The 21004-nt window shown below is 38.7% G+C and overlaps 2 protein-coding genes across 2 annotated transcripts in view; one reads left to right on the forward strand and one right to left on the reverse strand.

Moving 5' to 3' along the window:
* The window catches only part of GTF2F2 (general transcription factor IIF subunit 2), a 155704-nt gene that overhangs the window by 67148 nt on the left and 67552 nt on the right, over window positions 1–21004 (reverse strand). Inside the window, exon 5 of the mRNA XM_047872605.1 lies at window positions 3139–3220. Within this exon, the coding sequence (XP_047728561.1) occupies window positions 3139–3220 (82 nt within the window). The remainder of the gene's footprint in view (window positions 1–3138; window positions 3221–21004) is intronic.
* KCTD4 (potassium channel tetramerization domain containing 4) lies at window positions 19773–20552 on the forward strand. The gene has a single exon (XM_047872592.1). It carries the CDS (start codon window positions 19773–19775, stop codon window positions 20550–20552), a length of 780 nt encoding a protein of 259 aa, XP_047728548.1.

The following is a 21004-nucleotide window of genomic DNA, read 5'->3' on the forward strand; positions in this document are numbered from 1 at the left end:
AGTCTGAGGACTCGTAGCAGAAGTGCACCCAGGCCACCATCAGTCTGGTTCTAGCGAAATCTCCTGTCCCGCAACCACTTAAGTAGGAGATGAGTTCATTAAATCCTATCGACTCTACCCCCAAATATCCTCAAAACCTAGTCTTTCATCTCCCTTCCGGCTAGAACCACTTTAACATTTAGCCATTCAGATCACATCTGCCTCTAGCTTATCTCCCTGCTTTCAGTCTTATATTGTGGACAGAAAGGCTTATCCAAAACTTTGCTTTCCACGCTGCTTAGAATTCTTCAGTGCCTCCCTAATAGCCACAGCACAAAGTCCAAATTTCTTACCACAACAGAGACTCTTTAACAAATAATTTAGCAAGAACGTAAAGGTATTTAACATTTTAAACCTTATCTTCTGCCATTTATTCACTGAACAGATATTTACTACCCACTACATGTCATGAACTGTTCTAAGCACTTGGGTATACGTGTGTATAAGTGAGCAAAATAGATGATTGTGTGCTCGTGTGTGTGCACGCCGACACACCAAAGAACCAACCAGGGAAGTTTAAATCACACAAGGGCGAAGATGGCAATAAACATAAATAAATTATACAGTATATTAGGAGGTGATATGGTCTATAAGAAAATACAAGTATAGAAAGAAGTAGGCTGGTCAGGGTAGGCACTATTGGAAAAGTAGAATCTGAGAAGAGACTTGAAAGAGGCAAGGAGTGAGCCATGCTGCTCTCTGCAGAAAGGGCATTCCAGGCAGGAAAGAAAATCTGGTGTAAAGGCCCTAATATGGAAGTATCTAGAGTACTCATGACTGTTAGAGGAGGTCAGGGTGGGGAAAGCAGAGTGAGGGGAGTGAGGGGGAGGATCAAAGGATAGGGAGAAGTGGGAAGGAGTAGGAGGGTGATCATGTAGATCCTTGCAGATGATTCCAAGGACTCAAATTTTATTCTGAGTAATAAAGGACACACTGCAAGTGACCCAGGAGCAAAGGAATGGCATGACTTAACAGATCTGAGAACTGGTCTGACAGCTGTGCAGATCACAGTGGGGCAAGGACAGAAGCAGGAAGTCTGCTATAGGAGGCTACTGCAGTGATCCAGGTGAGAGATGACAACACATCATGGGGGTGGGGGGGAGATGGTCAGAATGCAGATGTGTAATATTTTGAAGGAACGGTCAATAAAATTTTTCTGACACTTTGGATCTGAGGTGTGAAAGAGGCCTCAAGTCTTTATGCATGCATGTCTCTCTGCTGAGGGTGTTCTTACTCCTCTCTTTTTCTACTTGGTCAAAACAATCTCAGTATTCAAGATGCATCATGTATCGCCTATTTTATGAAACTCACATGATTATCATCTCCTGAATCACTCTGTGTCCTTAAGTCATGTAAGTAACTGAAATATGTAATGGCTGGTCTTTTAGCAAGAGTCAAAAGGCTAAACAATTTTCATATCTTTTTTGGTCAGAAAAAAGCAGACATTTCATTAACACAACAGGTGACTTGCCTAATCGCATCATTAAAAAGGTTTAGAAACCTTTAAAGAAAATTAGAACCACAAAAAAAGATCTTGTCAGGCCGCTCAATAACCAGATTTTGCATTCTTCCATTTCAGTACTTGAAGAAGAGAAGTCTACAAAAAAGACTTGCATTGTATGATCAACTTTATAGGCTACACCCAAAGAGAGAAACACCTCTCCAAAGTTACTTTGTTATGAAAGTTATTTTCTGTTATAAAAAGTCTTCATTTTGGTTGTCATCCTTTTACTTGCCCTGGGGAGGCATTTAAATGAGAAGAATTATTGGACACAAAAAAAATAAGTCTTTTTGTTTCATTCCCGAGAGACACACAATAATTTAATTGAGAAGGTGGGGAAATTAAAAAGATGACATGACATTAGAGAGGATGTGGCTCAAGCAGCCACTTTAAAGTATGAGAACACTTATTTTCAGAGAGGCTGTCACTATAGCCTGAACAGTGTGCTCCCCGTTATGAGCTCTGTACAGCTATCATTGGCTGAAATAGAAGTTCCACGAGGACAGAGAGTTTTACCTGTTTTGTTCACTACCCTTTCACACAGTAAGTGCTGAATGAATGAACAAAGTTATAATTCTAAACTACATGGAGCTGAAATATATTCAACAAAAAGTATAAACCAAGGGGCTCCTGGCTGGCTCAGTTGGTAGGGCATGCGACTCTTGGTCTCAGGGTTGTGAGTTCGAGTCTCACGAGTGGCATGGAGTTTACTTAAAATAAAAAATGTTTTAAAAAGTTTAAAGCAAGTATATTCCACTTCTCAGCATTTAAAAAATTGCTCTTTGAAAGTCCAAATTTGGACTATCGAGAATTTGCAGTCATCTTCCAATATTAATTATAAAATGTTAACCATATACAACAGTGGGGAAGACCTTATGAAAAATCTCTAATGAGTAAGTTTACAAAAAGTTCTCTGTAATCAAGAGAAAAGGATGATATTCTAGCAGCTCTACTTGCTTTATCCTGTATAGTATTTTAGACATGTTCATTATGGGAAAATTATAGCCTTTGAAAATAAAATAGTACAAATATCTTATTACATATCTTTAGAGAATCAAAATCTATAAAGATGACTAGAAAAAAGAAGCATAAAAAGTGTGATTTCAGGTTATATTAAAAGAGTAGCTTAAAACATCCCAAATAGCCCAAGTTGTGAAAGTTCTCTTACCAAAGGAACTCTTACCTGGGTTTTTTTTTCCTTAATTGAAATATAATTGACATATAACATTATATTAGTTTCAAGTATACAACATAATGATTCAAACTTTACAGACATTATAAAATAATCACCACAATGAGCCTAGTTAACTGTTCATCATATTTACAGGTTTTCTTGTGGTGAGAACTTTTAAGCTCTATTCTCTTAGCAATTTTCAAATATGCAAAATAGCAATACTAACTATAGTCACCATGCTGTACATTATATCCCCAGGACTTATTTTATAACTAGAAGTTTGTTCTTAGGTTTAAAACCAAACAGCCTTTGAAGAAAACACTTTTAACATAACTGTAGTCTTCATGCAGTCAATAAGTAATCTATGTATTTCAATCCCCAAGAGGAAATATCAGGTATTATTTTAAAGTTAAAAAACACCAACCTCTTTAATCTCATGTAGTTTTCACTGGCAGCAGGTCGGCATTCAGCTCTTTGCACGACTATTCCTTCCAATGAAAGTTTATCTTGAATGGAAAGAAAAAAAATTAACAAATGTATTCAGAGATTACACGGATTATTTTTAAGATTTTACTTTGACATCCTAACCACAGTAATAATGATCAGCATCAAATATAATAATAAAAATCAATGAAACAAAAGGAATACTGGTAAGTTTATAGTACCATCATTAGTCAGAATAGAGAACAACCTTACTCTTGGCTAGTGAAAAACTGAGCTTGTCAGGTTTACGGGGCTGCTGCAGCTGCTTGCCAATAACAACTTCTATTTATTTTTTCTAGAGAGGGTGGCTTAAATGTAAGGGCATAAAATCAAATTTAAAAAATCTGAAGGGTGTGGAGGCTATCTCATCTTTGGCAGAGAAGTAACTTCTAAAAACTCAGCTAGTCTAAACCACTAAAATCAAAGATAATATATATTTGCATGTGTGGGTGTGCACACTCACACATACATGTAGGCAAATAAAATTCTAGAATACACTATGACTAGAAAACTGTGAAATTGAACAGATCATTGTCTAGGCTATGCTGTGTACCAGTTCTGCCTGCCAGTTGCTCTGACTTCTATTTTCAAGCAGAATTATTAACTTGGGTGTGTCCAAATAAGAGCTTTAACTGCTATGGACATCTGTTCAAACAAAAGGGCAATTTTTCCTACCATTAGTAAGAATTCTTATGGTGACCCTGACACAAAATTTGAGAGAAACTGAAAAAGTAAACAAAAGTTAGCACTTCCAACATGACTACCAGGCACCAAACATTGCTGTGAAGTCACTTTACAGACGTTATTTTATTTGATAGCACATATATGACTGTCCCATGATGGCACTAGCTTTCCTATGGTCTGAAAAGATTTATGTCTATGGTTAGGAAGTTATGGTCCAGTCTTATTTCCATGCAAATTCACCCGGGTTTTGAGAAGAAATTCAGGAAATCCTTTGGCTCATCAGCAATGTATTTATGATTCATCTCGTCAGGGTGAATGACTTCATGCATTCCACTAATATGAACTAAGTGCGTACTAGGTAAAGGGCACCATCTAGGCATTTGGAATCAAAGATGATTAAGATACAGTACTATTTTCTGGCACAAAAACAGACACTCAGATCAATGGAACAGAATAGAGAACCCAGAAATGGACCCACAAACGTATGGCCAACTAATCTTTGACAAAGCAGGAAAGACTATCCAATGGAATTAAGACAGTCTCTTTAGCAAGTGGTGCTGGGAAAATTGGACAGTGACATGCAGAAGAATGAACCTGGACCACTTTCTTATACCACACACAAAAATAAACTCAAAATGGATGAAAGACCTAAATGTAAGACAGGAAGCCATCAAAATCCTTGAGGAGAAAGCAGGCAAAAACCTCTTTGATCTTGGCTGCAGAAACTTCTTACTCAACAAGTCTCCAGAGGCAAGGGAAACAAAAGCAAAAATGAACTACTGGGACCACATCAAGATAAAAAGATTCTGCACAGTGAAGGAAACAATCAGCAAAACTAAAGGCAACTGACAGAATTGGAGAAGATATTTGCAAATGACACATCAGATAAAGGGTTAGTATCCAAAGTCTATAAAAAACTTATCAAACTCAACACCCAAAAAATAATCCAGTGAAGAAATGGGCAAAAGAAATGGGCCCATTTTTCCAAAGACATCCAGATGGCCAACCAACACATGAAAAAATGCTCACCATCACTCACTCATCACCAGGGAAATACAAATCAAAACCACAATGAGATACCACCTCACACCAGTCAGAATGGCTAATGTTAACAACTCAGGCCACAACAGATGTTGGCAAGGATGCAGAGAAAGAGGATCTCTTTTGCACTGCTGGCGGGAATGCAAACTGGTGCAGCCACTCTGGAAAACAGTATGGAGGTTCCTCAATTAAAAATAGAACTACCCTACAACCCAGCAATTGCACTACTAGGTATTTATCCAAGGGATACAGGTATGCTGTTTCAAAGGGGCACATGTACCCCAGTGTTTATAGCAGCACTATCAACAATAGCCAAAGTATGGAAAGAGCTCAAATGTCCATCAATAGATGAATGGATAAAGAAGATGTGATATATATATATACAATGGAGTATTACTTGGCGATCAAAAAAAGAATGAAATCTTGCCATTTGCAACTACGTGGATGGAACTAGAGGGTATTATGCTAAGCGAAATTAGTCAAGAGAAAGACAAATACCATATGACTTCACTCATATGAGGACTTTAAGACACAGAACAGATGAACACAAGGGAAGGGAAACAAAAATAACATTAAAAAAAAGGGAGGGGGACAAACATAACAGACTCATAAATATGGAGAACAAACAGAGGGTTACTAGAGGGGTTGTGTGTGGGGTGGGGGGCGGGGGGGGGGGATGAGCTAAATGGGTAAGGGGAATTAAGGAATCTACCCCTGAAATCACTGTTACACTCTATGCTAAATTGGATATAAATTTTAAAAATTAAAATTTAATTTAAAAAATAATTTAAAATGTGAAAAAAACACAACAAAAGATATGGTATTCTTTTCAAGAGACACACAGTTCACGGGGGGGGGGGGGGGGGGGCAGAAAAACTGACCAAAATGTAGGGTGCAGATAGTACCACACCCACATGATTTATATTAGAAAATCTTCTTTATGGTGACTTTTCTTGATTTTGTCTCCAAACTCCAGAAGACTCCTTACTGTAGTCCCTAACCTGTGAACACATGCGTAATTCAGTAGTTGAAGAGTCCCTCAATGCGTGTGAGATACACAACAAATCTCAAGTACAGACTAACAGATGTCTGTAAAAAGCAATGATGAGAAGCATGCCTATCTTACATCAAAATATGTCAGGAAGGAAATAAAGCCATAAATATTTTATATGAAATTTAAATGTCTAGAAATAATTTCTTGTTGTTAATCAGTTTAGTAAGATTGAGATTAAAAATCTGAATTTCCCAAATCTTATGTTTGAGTTTGCCTCTCCACTGAAAATGAATAGTCTATCTAGAACAATTACTGTCATAACAAGAACAAGATTTGGGAAATTCCTATGTATAAAGTATCTTAAGTGCATGAGAAAGTCCTCTATTGAAACATAAATCAATCCTTTTTAAAAAACAAATTTAGAATACCACATGACTCCTGAAAATAATTTACTTTTATATCCATGTGTCTATTAATGTTGAATACTAAAGGAGCTACCTGTTAATACCATCTGTTAATGTTCCCCACGTGTTTAGCAGTATCTATACCACGTAGACAGGGTGAATTTAATTTTTAAAGGATTCTGCTGTCCGTGTTCCCCATATAATACTTGAAAGGGTAAGAAGCATCCAAAGCACCTGCCCATTTCACCTTGGCCACTACTCTCATCACTATTCTTCAATCAAGGTCATTCTCATAAAGCAACAAAATTCACTTCCCAAACCATAATTTCCTGTCCATCATATCCCCTTTTCAAACCTAAAATAGCTTTCCAATGATTCTCAAATGAAAGAAAAGTCTTAATCATCAGCAATGAATTTTCCCACTGATTGGCTGCTCTTAAATAACCCCACATCTCTGTTAGCTCATTCCCCTTCTCTTCTTAAATAAATTTTAAAAAGCCAATTACTTATGAGAAAGCCTCCGAAGCAGGATTTAAAGCCTTCACACACATTTTAAAGCCTCATAGGAAAATGTTTTCATATTCTTTTCACTAACCATGCTTTAAATATTGCATTATATTTTAAAGGCATTTGAAAGCACCTACTTGCACACCACTGTTGTTTATTACAGATCATTTTCATCCATTACTTAAAACCACTTTGTTGGGGGTGAGGGGTGGCTCAGTTAGTTAAGTGACTGACTCTTGATTTTGTTTCTTCAGATCATGACCTCACGGTTTGCGAGTTTGAGAGATTGGGCAGGGAGCCTGCTTGGGATTCTCTCTCCCTCTGCCCCTCCACACAGCTCAGCACACTCTCCCTCTCCCTTTCTAAAAAAATACAAAACAAAACCAATTTAAAAGACCATAAATACTTGCAATGCATCAGGAATAACAAAAATAAATAAAACATGACTCCTGTCCTCAAGGAGTAGAGTCTAGTGCAGCCATTCAAATGATTCTGTGGCATATATTTTTTAAAATGTACTGAGGACCCCCCCAAAGAGCTTTGATGTGGGTTTTATCTATTGCTATTGATATTAGAAATTAAACTAAGAAATGTTTAGAAAATCAGAATTGAAAAAGACAAAAAGCCTTGGTATTATTATGAATAATTGTTTTGATTTCACAGGCCCTTTGAAAAGGTTTCAGGAATCCCTCTACCCAAAAGTTTCCAGATCACATTTTGAGAGTTGCTGGTCTAGTGGGAATCTAAGACAGGTATATAAATCATCTTGAATACACCAGAATCACTTATCCCAAGCAGGCTCCACAAAGCCTGACACAGGGCTTGAACCCACAAACCATGAGATCATGACCTGAACCAAAACCAAGAGTTGCACACTCAACCGAATGAGCCACTCAGGCACCCCAACACCAGAATCACTTTTAATAGACCTCCACTTAACCCACTTCTAGATTACCAAGGCTCTCAAGTCCCCTCTTTTAAATACAGTGACAGATGCCCATAGCTTGCCCATAGTGGGCAGTTAGGTTCATCTCTGGTACTCCCACACACTTCTGTTCTAACTATATTAGAAGTTGTTTATGCTAGTGTTACTGTTAGTAATTATGCAATTTGATTATATATTATATAATCCTATTAATTATGAGTATGGGGGAAGGAGATGTTTCTATGAAAACCAGGTTTAGTGCCTTGGCAAGGCATGATATAAAAGTAAGTTGCTAAAAAAAACTACTGTCAAATTGGACACTGGAGAAATTAACAGGAGACTAGAAGAGAAACATGCAAGTCTAGAAGGATTCTGCATTCCTACTGTTTCAGTGTCTAAGTTCTTGCTCTTTTCTAAGAAGCCAAAATTGTAAATCTAAATTAGATTATGAGTTGAATTTTCCCAAGAAACAGAGAGCAGATGCTCAATCAGCATACTATACTGTAATCAAAGGCCTTGTCCTACATGTACACTGGTAGCTAAATGTACATTTTAACCCTTAAGGTAAAATGTTTAAGGCACTAAGAATGCACATTATGGTTCCCTACCTTTGAATTTACCTGACAGACTACCGGTCCTTCCCTATGGGCTATGGGACTCTACTGCACAATGCAGAATTTTTTTAACAGTTATAAGACAGATACACACAGAATACAGAGACTAAAACACACAAAGAGATTATGCCTAGCTGAGGTTCAAGAAAAGGTTTGATAGAGAAAACAATGTTTATGTTGGATTTTTTTTTAATGTTTGTTTATTTTTTAGAGAGAAAGAGACAGAGCCCAAGCAGGGAAAGGGCAGAGAGAGAGAGAGAGAGAGAGAGAGAGAGAGAGAGAGAGACAGAGACACAGAATCCAAAACAGACTACAGGCCTCAAGCTGTCAGCACAGAGCCCGACGTGAGGGCTTGAACTCATGAACTGTGAGATCATGACCTGAGCTCAAGTCGGACGCTTAACTGACTGAGCCACCCAGGCACCCTGTTTATGTTGGATCTTGAAAAACAGGTGGAATTTAGACAGGAGGTAAGGCAGAAAGACACTGAAGGTGGTAGGAATAGAGTGAACAATGGCTTTCATCTCCTTCCTCTTTCTCTTTCTTCCTGTGTGTGTTTTTGTCTCTCTCTGAATTTCAAACCAAGGGACCCACACCAGAATTAGATACTGGGTAATATTCCAGAATCCTTCCTATATTTTCTCCTCATCACCTATCCCCAATCCTTTTTTGCAAGATCCATTTACTTCCTGGTTTCTGTTACTTGTGACCAAAAGAATCTTAAAGAATATGAACACACAACTTTGATAGTGGTTTTATTTATCTATATCCTACCACCTAGTTTCAGAAAAAAATTGAGAAAGAGGCGCCTGGAAGGCTCAGTCGGTTAAGTGTCCGACTTCAGTTCAGGTCATGATCTTGCGGTTCACGAGTTCAAGCCCCGCATCGGGCTCTGTGCTGACAGCTCAGAACTGGAGCCTGCTTTGGATCTGTGTCTTCATCTCTCCCTGCTCCTCCCCTGCTCGCACGCTCTCTCTCTCTCTCAAAAATAAGAATTAAAATAAATGAATAAGAAAAAATTAAGAAAAATTTAAAGGGTAAATATATAAAATATATGCCATAAAGAAGAACTGAAGAGTTCCAGTTCTGATTCTGTCAGTAAATAGTGATGTCACTTTGGCAAGACTACTTCACATCTCTGGGCCTCAGCATGTACATAATGAAGTGACGAGGATCTCTGAGATCTAGTTCCAATTCTCTTTCACTTAATAAACAAAGAAAACAACAAGAACAACAACAACTGGCCTTCACTTCCAACTGGGGATGTTTTATCATTTCATTAGTGTTTCTTTTGTGTGGGCTGATTCACTTTCTTTCTTTCCTTCCTCCCTTCCTTCCTTCCTTCCTTCCTTCCTTTTTCTTTTTAGAGAGAGAGTGAAAGAGAGAGCTCGAGCACGGGAAGGGTCAGAGAGAGAGGGAGACACAATCTGAAGCGAGCCCCAGGCTCGGAGCTGTCAGCACAGAGCCTGACACAGGGTTCGAACCCACAAAACAAATCGTGACATCATGACCTGAGCCAAAGTCAGACGCATAACTGAGTGAGCCACCCAGGCGCCCCTGCGCTGATAACTTTCTAATAAGACCTAGATATAATCAAATTTTCTTTGAGGAGAAATTAGAAACTTTCTTGAAACAACAACAAAATGTTGAGAAATTTCAGCTCTAACCAAGACCTTCCGGCTCTTTATCTCAACTGAGATAGACTCTATGTTAAAGAACTCAAGAAAACCGACAGGCACTTTTTACAAGTTAAGGGCATACCTAGTTTAAACAAGTTACAGTAATAAGCAGGGAGGGTGCTTATTAGCATTGGCATGTAATTAATGATACCAGGTATATTAGGAAGATGCTAGGCATCAGGAAGTTATAGGCATTCATTTCCACAAGGCCACTCCAGATCCACTTCAGTGTGGAGGCCTTTAAGAGCACTTCCAATTCCAGTTAAAACACAAGTAAGTGAGCCAGAACCAAGATTTTGGACTGTTCCTATAACTTCTGAAGCTATTTTCCTGATTCTTATTTATATCACATCTGTGTCTATCATCAGAAGAGGACTGAAGAAAAAATATTTTCACAGAGCCGGTGAATTTAAAAGGTAAACCATTTTTTTTTTTTTTTTATTAAAAAATTTTTTTTTTCAACGTTTATTTATTTTGGGGACAGAGAGAGACAGAGCATGAACGGGGGAGGGGCAGAGAGAGAGGGAGACACAGAATCGGAAACAGGCTCCAGGCTCTGAGCCGTCAGCCCAGAGCCCGACGCGGGGCTCGAACTCACGGGCCGCGAGATCGTGACCTGGCTGAAGTCGGACGCCTAACCGACTGCGCCACCCAGGTGCCCCAAAAGGTAAACCATTTTTAATATTCCTATTAATTTCCATTCTTCTCATTTAAAATCTTTTCATGGAAGTTTTTTGCCTGTGGTTCACAGGGTAAGGCAAATCAATATAAACTACTATCTTAACAAACCAGTTAGGCAAACTTGCAATCTCTATATTATTAAGAAAGTGATCCTTATTCTATTCAAATTTGGCAACGGATGTTCTGATCTCTAACCTTCAAAAATTTTCAGGAATGAAAGATCATGTTCAGATTTCAGTAAACCTACAGAGTTAGCATTTGATTATTTACCTCAAAAGTAACAAAGGAGCAGTAATATAAATATTCCCCAAAGTTATCTATTTATGTAATATGTTTTCATATAATATTCAAATTACAAATACACCTAATGCACTGGAAATTCCCAATTTTAAACAAATACTGAAACAAGATTTGAGGACTAGACCAAAGATTTAGAAAACATCTCAAGCTCCTGATGCATAGCACTGCTCTTCAACTGTTCACCTATGGACTGTAAGAAAGAAGGCTGTATATACATTCCTATAAAAGGGAAATTGAGGGGCACCTGGGTGGCTCAGTTGGTTAAGCATCTGCCTCTAGATTTTGGCTCAGGTCATGATCTCACAGTTCGTGAGTTTGAGCCCCACGTCGGCTTGGGATTTTCTCTCTCTCTCTCTCTCCCCCCGACTCTCTGCCCCTCTCCCACACTCTCTATCTCTCAAAATAAATAAACTTTAAAGAAAAAAAAAAGGACACTGTAATGATGATCAAATAGCATCTGTGAATGACAAGAATGGTTGCCCAGGAGTACAAAGAAAAGTAGCTAGCTAAAGTACAAAATCAAAGATGGAGGCCTAAAGGCACAAAGGAATCTGGATTGTTCTATCAGTCGAGAGCCGTAACAGACTTTAGATCAAAGAAGTAACTTAGTGAATGAGCTTTTTAAAAACAAATATTTGTATGTTTTAATGTTAACAAATGAAGTCCACAAGTTATTATTCCTCCTATACTTCAGACTACAGTCTCTTTTATGCTTGTTACATCATATATGTAATTAGCCAATATAAAAGTCTCTTGAATACAGATGTGGGCATGATGTTTTGACTTGTAAACAGACATAATTTCTAACCTCAAAGCTGCTTTCAAGAATAAGAGGCTGGATAAAACCCAGAAATAAAACACAGCTTTATAAAAAACATAAAGTAATGCTATGTTTAACAATAAACGAAATAAGGCAGGAAAATCCTGATAATATAATCGTTTGTTTTAGTTAGACCTTCACCAAAGGGTGCAATCCAGCTTTGGCTGCTGCACTTGAAATTAGAAATGACTTAAAAACAATAGGAAAAGCGGGGTACCTGGGTCGCTCAGCTGGTTAAGCGTCCGACTTTGGCTCAGGTCATGATCTCATGGTTTGTGAGTTCAAGCCCTGCATCGGGCTCCGTGCTGACAGCTTGGAGCCTGGAGCCTGCTTCAGATTCTGTGTCTCCCTCTCTCTCGGCCCCTCCCCTGCTGGCACTCTGTCTCTCTCTCTCTCTCAAAAATAAACACTAATAAATAAATAAATAAACATTAAAAAAAAAAACAATAGCAAAGGTAATTAAATGAATTAAAACAAAAAACAAATCCTTCCAGGAAAGATTAAGTCTCCTAGAGAACAGACTCTCACTACAATATTATAGTATTATTAAATAGTGCCAAACACTGTGCTTGATATGATGAGTGATACCAAGGAAGAAAAATACAGACCATTGCACATAGAAAAGACTGCAAGAGAGTTGAGGGATACAATATTAATGAAATACTTATAGACAATCCAACGGCACCTATTTTCAAATCAAGTCAATAGGATTCAAGTATTTCATTAACTTCAACTTCAGTACCTCCTGTTCTCTTCACCATGCTTAATTGGTAACAGCAGTGGATGCCATACACTAGTTCTTTATGATTTTCAAGATAATTTAACAAAGTTATCTCCACAACTACAGGGTAGAAGTTATGTCCGCATCATTAAGAACTCCTCTGAGATAAATTCCCTTTCCTGAACTCACGAATACCTTCATATGGTGGTTTTTCAATTTTGCTTGATCATTAGAATAATCACCTGGGGAGCTTTTTAAAAACTACTGGGCCCAGGGGCGCCTGGGTGGCTCAGTCAGTTAAGCGTCCGAATTTGGCTCAGGTCATGATCTCGCAGTCTGTGAGTTCAAGCCCCGCGTTGGGCTCTGTGCTGACAGCTCAGAGCCTGGAGCCTGCTTGGGTTTCTGTATCTCCCTCTCTCTCTCTCTCTGCCCCTCCCCACTCATGCTCTGTCTCTCCCTCTCTGCCAAAAATAAACAAAAAAAAAATTTTTTTTAATTAAAACAACAACAAAAACTACTGGGCCCAAAGCCAGAGATTCTACTCGAAGTGGCTTATGGGGGCAAGAGATGGTGGTATCTTTATAACTTCAATAGATCATTCTAATATGCAGTAGCCAGAGCTTAAAACTGCTGCCTAATATGGCTCCTCACCCCAGGCTCCCTTTCTTCCTCTCCCTGTATCTCTGTTAATTTTATTTTCTGGTGGTATGAAGGTAGCAGCTCACGGAACTGCTCAAATATTTCATCAAATCTGAGACAGCATCAACTATAACATACATCATCTTATAAGCCATTAAGACAAAACTCTACCATGATTTTAAGACATACCCTGATTTCAGAACTGTTTAATGTGAAAAATGTGCAACATGAAAGAGTCCTCCGTCCCTAATTTACAATCAATATACTAAGAAACAGCATTTGCTCCTATGAACCATCATATATCCTGTCCTGCTGTTCAGGCTCCCTTCTCTTTCCTCCACACCATGTCACCACTAAGGAAGGACACAAGAGGATCTAAAGAAAAGAGGATGACAGAAGGACCAGTGGTAGGGGACAGTACTTAAGAGCAAAGATTTTTTTTCATCACAGATTTCATAATAATATTACCTTTACAAGTTTTCAAAGTCATGTCCCTCATTTTGAGATTGTACATAATGGTTATTAACATTTTAAAAATATCTTCTTCCCAAAGAGAAGGCAAAATTCCATTTTGCCAAATAGCACTATAAAAATGAGTTCTATATAATAATATAATTTCAATGTTCATTTGATGGCTCATGAAAGTGCTTTGCTCATCTGGTTACAATAGAATTTTCCAGTGAATAATAATGCATAGGCTACAATTCAAAAAAGAGAAAATTCATTTTAAAAAACATAAATGACTTCTCACAGAATTATAAAACACTGCTTTCCCTGAAGCACTCATCTCCCAAAGTATATTTAAAATATGAATTAATATGATTTGTAAATTGTTTTCATAGTCAACTGTATAATTAATGAAAAGCAAAGAATGTGGAATGGAATTTTGCTTGAAGTTCTCATTTAATCTGTCATTTTTATTTGTGCTCCTTTTAATACACAGTGCTTTACTCTTTTCTACACTCCTCAAATAAGCCTTAAGTTTGCCAATATAGCAAAGATTCCTGGGCTTCTCTGAAGACTCAGTTCAACACTGCAAAACATTCTCAAACACGTTCACCTGACTGGAAGTACCCATCCACATCACCTTCCTGCCAGAGGATATATCCAGTGAGTCCTAGGATTCAAGCATTCTACATAGTTGGTTAGATACTGTGGCCAGTCAGCAGCATAAGGTAGCTGGGGCAGTATTTGTGTTAGTACAATCCCAGTACCAGACAACATTTAATGCAGATGAATTTTATACGTCAAAACTAAAGGTTTGACATTCAAACATAATTAGATTAACATGGAAAAATACTTGATTCTTATATTAATACATTACATTGTGTAATTTATTTTTATTTTTTTTGAGAGAGCAAGCATACACCCAAGAGAGCTAGGGAGGGGCAGAGAAAGAGGGAAAGAATCCCAAGCAGGTTCCACGCTTAGGATGGAGCCCCATGCAGGGCTCAATATCACCACCCTGAGATCACGACCTGAGCTGAAATCAAGAGTCAGATGCTTAACTGACTGAGCCACACAGCACCCCTATTTTTATTTTTTAACACAGAGGCTAGAGTAAATTAGTCATAGCTGAATATCAAAACGAATGTTTCTCACATTAAATGCTATTAACAGGAGGCTACAAAGAAGAGATAAACCACACATTAAAAAAGAGAAACTTGGGGCACCCGGGTGGCTCAGTTAAACATGCGATTGATTTCGGCCCAGGTCATAATCTCACAGTTTGTGAATTCGAGCCCCACATTGTGCTCCATGCTGACAGTGCAGAGCCTGCTTGGGATTCTCTTACTCCCTTTCTCTCTGCCCCACCCCTGTTCACATGCACGCTCTCTCTCTCTTTCACTCTCTCAAAAATAAATAATTAAACTTAAAAAAGAGAGAGAGAAAACTTAGTTTGCAAAAGACACGGTTCAAAGCAGAGATATCAGAGGACATAAAAGTAAGATGGCCAAAGGTTAGCCAGATTTGAGAAAATGAACAGATAAAGCTATCATTATGGAGTCAGGTAGGTGGGCATCAAATTCAAGTGAGGAAACAGATCAAGAAGCTTGAAAAAATGTGGCAAGTCCGGAGCTAAGACCAAGTGCCAGATTCAAGCAAAAATTGACAGTTGCTTTTACCTTCTTTCTAAGGTAATGGGAACCCATCTTTGTTTTATTTTGTTTTGTTTTTGTAAAGACAGGCAGAAAACATGGAGGTAAAAACAACCAAAAAGATCTGGTATAGGTGGAGACAGAAGCAGTGTTCTTTCTAATTTTAAAGGCAGCTCCTAAAACCAACCTTTTTCCTTGAAAAGGAGTGTTTGAATTTCACAGAGTGATATGGTCAGTTTGGGGGAATTATCAAATCTTTTATCTTCCAACCAAAAGAGATACCTTCTTGGTGAGGTTCTACTTCCTTCCATGGCACATAAATAGGGCAAGCATATATTATGATGACATCCCGTGTCAATCATGGCGACGACAATGACCTCATTTTCCCTCAGGAACTAGTAGATAAGATGGGAACTCCTCCCACTGGCCTGGAAGAAGTTCTGCCTAATGCAGATACTGGAAGATTAGCATCATCATATTAGTGGAAGGTTTTGCTAGAATTTGATTAGGCACTGGGCCTAACTAATGGATATACCTATACCAAGAACCTAACATGGCACTGTCTAAATCCTAAAAGTTGGGGCGCCTGGGTGGCTCAGTTGGTTAAGCGGCCGACTTCGGCTCAGGTCATGATCTCGCGGTTCGTGAGTTCGAGCCCCACGTCGGGCTCTGTGTTGACAGCTCAGAGCGTGGAGCCTGTTTCAGATTCTGTGTCTCCCTCTCTCTGACCCGCCCCCATTCGTGCTCTGTCTCTCTCTGTCTCAAAAATAAATAAACGTTAAAAAAAAAATTAAATCCTAAAAGTTGGCTAAAGGGCTCTTTTGTATGTGTGAGTACAGATGTCTAAGACAGAGGTGATCTAACTCTAATAAAGGTCTAGGGTAATGAGTAGAAAACAGGGCCCCTACCTTAAAAAAATCATTCTGTCTGCAAAGGAGATGAAATCCTCAAATCTAGTGATCAAGTGGATCTAAGTAAGCTAATCTTTGACATGTGGGTTAAGCTTTTTGCTGAAACTGTTGAACTGCAGTTTATATCTGCAGTGAGGCGGAGAAACAGAATCACACCATATTTTTCTTGGCATACGAAGCACCACTTTTATAGTTTTAGGGTTGTGTGGACCTGACTGACACTATCCAGGACAAGCTTTCCCCACCCTCCATCCACCCAAGCAGGCAAATACAAACTTAGAATAGAACAGAAAGAAGAAAACAACCTGGCTGTCTCGTAAGGGGCAGGTGTGCCACAACAGGTAGCAATGATCTACAACCCCCTGCAACATCTATAAAACCCAATCATGTTACTTTAAAGGGGATAATGTGGTGTAATGGGGATAAAGTGAGGCCTACCGGGAGCTATTTTTCTTTTTCAAGACTGCAAGTTGGGGGCAGCAGGACACAAAAGAAAAGTGCTATGGATTCATATCAACTTCCAGTCAGGCACTAAGACAAAGCTTCCGTCACACTATTGTTGCCAGGCCACGGGTGGCAAGCAAATCATGCATGGCAGGTGTGCAGAAGCCAAGAACGCCGGTGTGAAGTCAAGAGTGAAAAAAAAGCGACCGACGGTCAGAGGCACATATTGGGGTGGGTTCAGAGTCTGTCAAGGCAAGCCAGCAGAAACAAAGAACACAAATAGTCTTAAAACCCAGGCAGCAGAAACAGAAGTGAGTTGGCAAGTGTAACGGGGCCCCGGTGCGCTGGCTGAAGAGGCAGCCCCGCCTCACCTTCCCATCCTGAGGAAGCCCACCTTCTAGCAGCACGAGCTTCATTTCCCCATGAAGGCATCTACAAATGGGCCAAACAGGCTGTAGGGAAGAAGGCCTAGGATTACGTGATCATCTCCTACGTCACTCCATTTAATCATACAAAACCCAGGTTCCATCACTACACTACAGTTCTGTTCTGCTGCTTCTGATGTCCCATAAAGTTCACTTAAAGAGGACCAGACCCAGCAACGAAATTATCACGTCTTTGCGGATTCTGCTTATTACATGGTGCTACTAGCATACAGTGACTACAAACATATGAATCCCATGAATACATTTCCAAAGTTGTGCTAAAAAAATCTATTAAATATATTTTTTAAATTTTTTTAATGTTTATTTGAGAGAGAGCGAGCGAGCGAGCGCCAGCGAGCAAGCACAAGTGGGGGAGGGAAAGACAGAAAGGGAGACACAGAAGGTGAAGCAGGCTCTGGGTTCTAAGCTCTCAGCACAGAGCCCAATGAGGGGCTCAAGCCCATGGACTGAAAGATCATGACCAGATGCTTAACTGACTCAGCCACCCAGGCACCTCTATATTTCTTAAAAAGTCAGATCTATAGACAAGACTTGATTCTAAAACAACAAAATCAACACAGACATGAAATTGTTAGTTATAAGAGTAAACTCTTCTTAAATGATACAGGACTAAGAGGAAGCTTTAGTTCAAGTGTTGGCTTATTAACAAGCTGTAAAGTTCTAGGTAAAACACTGTTAAAAGCTCCCTAGGGGCGCGTGGGTGGCTCAGTCGGTTAAGCGTCCAACTTTGGCTCAGGTCATGATCTCGTGGTTTGTGGGTTCGAGCCCTGCGTCGGGCACTGTGCTGACAGCTCACAGCCTACAGCCTCTTTAAAGTGTCTCCCTCTCTATCTGCCCCTCCCCCACTCGTTCTCACTTTCTCTCTCTCTCAAAAATAAACAAACATTTAAAAAAATTCCCCAGAATGTAATTTTATTTTTGGTAAAATGAGGAGGTTGAATTTTATGGTCTCTAAGCAAAAACTCAGCTCTAAAAATGTTATGCATTAGATTTCTAGTTTAATTTCAATGGACTTTTGATAATCTAAGTATTAATACATGTTATCTGCTATAATTAAAGATATAATTTTTTATATCTGAAGAAAATCTAACATTGCTTAGAGAAAATACAAAATGCTTTTTTGTAGAGAAAATACAAAAAGATATAATTTTTTATATCTGAAGAAAATCTAACATTGCTTAGAGAAAATACAAAATGCTTTTTTGTAGAGAAAATACAAAAAGCATTTTTTAGAAGACTCTGCTCCAATGTTTCCGCCAACATACAGTTGAATAATTTAAAAATGCCTTTAATGTAATAGAAATATAAATCAATTCAATATTAAATCTAAATCTAATTTAACTCTGAGAATAATGTGCTCCTCAGAATAATTTAGCAGATAGACCAGTCAAGTAATAGTGTACTGGGGACAATGTTCACATTTCTTACCCCTGGGCCTTTAAACTCTAGAAATGAAAGCTCAGATCTCTAAAATGCCTTGGAAGGCAAGTTAGAGGGGAAGAAGAAAAAAGGGGCAGGGGTGGAGGGGACACCAGACTCAACACTGTTCCAGTTCCCAAGTTACCAGAAAATAAAATAAGAAGTTGTCTTTGGCCCTTTTGCCTTTTGTGTACACTGTTGGGGGGGGGGGGGGGGGGGAGGACCATAAAAAAAACACCGTGAAATTTACCATGGCACTATTTTATAGCAGGTATTCTGAATCTTTTATCTTCCGAAACACGTGCACGTGGGTATGTGAACATGCGCACACAGTTATAGTATTTTCTACAGCAGCCCAAGTCTTTGTTCCACATGGAGCGGGTTTGGGATAGAACAAGCTTATGAATTTTTCATAGGATATCTTAACCAAAAAGACATGTAAACGACTACTGAAAGCCTGTACGTTTGACGCTTTACCTTAGGGTAAAACAAACAAATAAACCCAAATAAAATAAAATAATAGAACCTTTCGTTAAGCATTAAGAGCATTAAGAAAATTTCTTCTCTTGTGCTAAAGATCTCTAAATCACAATCACGTGCAAATCAAACTAAATTCAAGTGCCACATCATAAACAACAGGTTTAAATGTTCTCATTTGGGTCTTTAAAAATGACTTCACCACTGTGAAACGTGTGTTTTACAAGAGAAAAGATTCTATACACCTCCTTCCCTTCTCTTTTGGTTTCCTGTTTATGATTTACTTTAAAAAATGACACAGATTCAATATGCATTATTTTTCAAAAACTAAAAATATTATTCAATATTAAGCTTGCCTGTGTGAACAATAACTTAAAACACATTTAGAAACGGAAACATACTCAACTTAGCTGGAGAATTAAATATTTGTAACTGCTTAACTGCTAAGAGGAAATTCAATTTACTGAGTAACTTGAGGAACTTTTATTACTTCAAAGAACACACATGAAAATCTTAAACAACAAATTCCTTCCCTGATACAGTTAAATGCAAATTATCTTTTTTTTCCCTGTCTTCTTACTCCAGAAATCTCCCGCACGCATAGCTGATGCGCCACCTACTGCAAAACCGAGCTGACAGAGCAGGCGGCGCTGCCAGCATTTCCATTCCATCACCAGGCTGGGGCTGAATAAAGGCGTGCTTGTGTGGTAGTGTTTCTTTTTTAAAAATCTCAGAGCCAAGAAGAACAGGCTGAAATAGCATTTTCAAAAATGGAGCGTAAAATAAACAGAAGAGAAAAAGAAAAGGAGTATGAAGGGAAACACAACAGCTTGGAAGACGCTGACCAAGGAAAGAACTGCAAATCCACACTGATGACCCTCAACGTTGGTGGATATTTATACATTACTCAAAAACAAACACTGACCAAGTACCCAGACACTTTCCTTGAAGGTATAGTAAATGGAAAAATCCTCTGCCCGTTTGATGCTGATGGGCATTATTTCATAGACAGGGATGGACTCCTCTTCAGGCATGTCCTGAACTTCCTACGAAATGGAGAACTTCTACTGCCTGAAGGCTTTCGAGAAAATCAACTTCTTGCACAAGAAGCAGAATTCTTTCAGCTCAAGGGACTGGCGGAGGAAGTGAAAGCCAGGTGGGAAAAAGAACAGCTAACACCCAGAGAGACTACTTTCTTGGAAATAACAGATAACCATGATCGCTCCCAAGGACTGAGAATTTTCTGTAATGCTCCTGATTTCATATCAAAAATAAAATCTCGCATTGTTCTGGTGTCCAAAAGCAGGCTGGATGGATTTCCAGAGGAGTTTTCAATATCATCAAACATCATTCAATTTAAATACTTCATAAAATCTGAAAATGGCACTCGACTTGTACTAAAGGAAGACAACACCTTTGTCTGTACCCTGGAAACTCTTAAGTTTGAAGCTATAATGATGGCTTTAAAGTGTGGCTTTAGACTGCTGACCAGCCTGGATTGTTCCAAAGGGTCAATTGTTCACAGCGATGCACTTCATTTTATCAAGTAATTACCTGTGTCACGAACAAAGGCAACAAGCATGCAGCCAGCAAGCTTCGGAAAACCACGGCATCAAAGGCATCCCAAATAACGTGTGCCCAATCAGCTCTGTACTCAGAGCCCTGCTGCTAATCAATTACTGTGAGCTAACGGTATGTAAATTCTATCGCTAAAGATGTCCTTCTCAAGGGTGTTCCTGCTGATCAGACTCTTATACTTAAAATGAAAACAGTGATGTTCTATATATTATAAATAAAGACTGAATGCTTTTGCTATTTGTTTATTTCTCCGTAAACTGTCTTTCAATCAGAATGTCTTTGGTACTTGCACAATGAACAAGCATGTACATTATCTATCATTCATTTAAGTAAATGGTAATACAATATTTAAGGGGCTGTAAGATTTAAAATCCTTTCTACCAATCTACAAAGAAACTGAACTGGTAAAATTAAACATTGAGAG

This window comes from Prionailurus viverrinus, chromosome A1 (assembly GCF_022837055.1).
Source record: "Prionailurus viverrinus isolate Anna chromosome A1, UM_Priviv_1.0, whole genome shotgun sequence".
NCBI lineage: Eukaryota > Metazoa > Chordata > Mammalia > Carnivora > Felidae > Prionailurus > Prionailurus viverrinus.

What these genes read in the sequence shown, in the direction of transcription:
- KCTD4 (XM_047872592.1), top strand. Translation starts at nt 19,773, where the DNA reads ATGGAGCGTAAAATAAACAGAAGAGAAAAAGAAAAGGAGTATGAAGGG.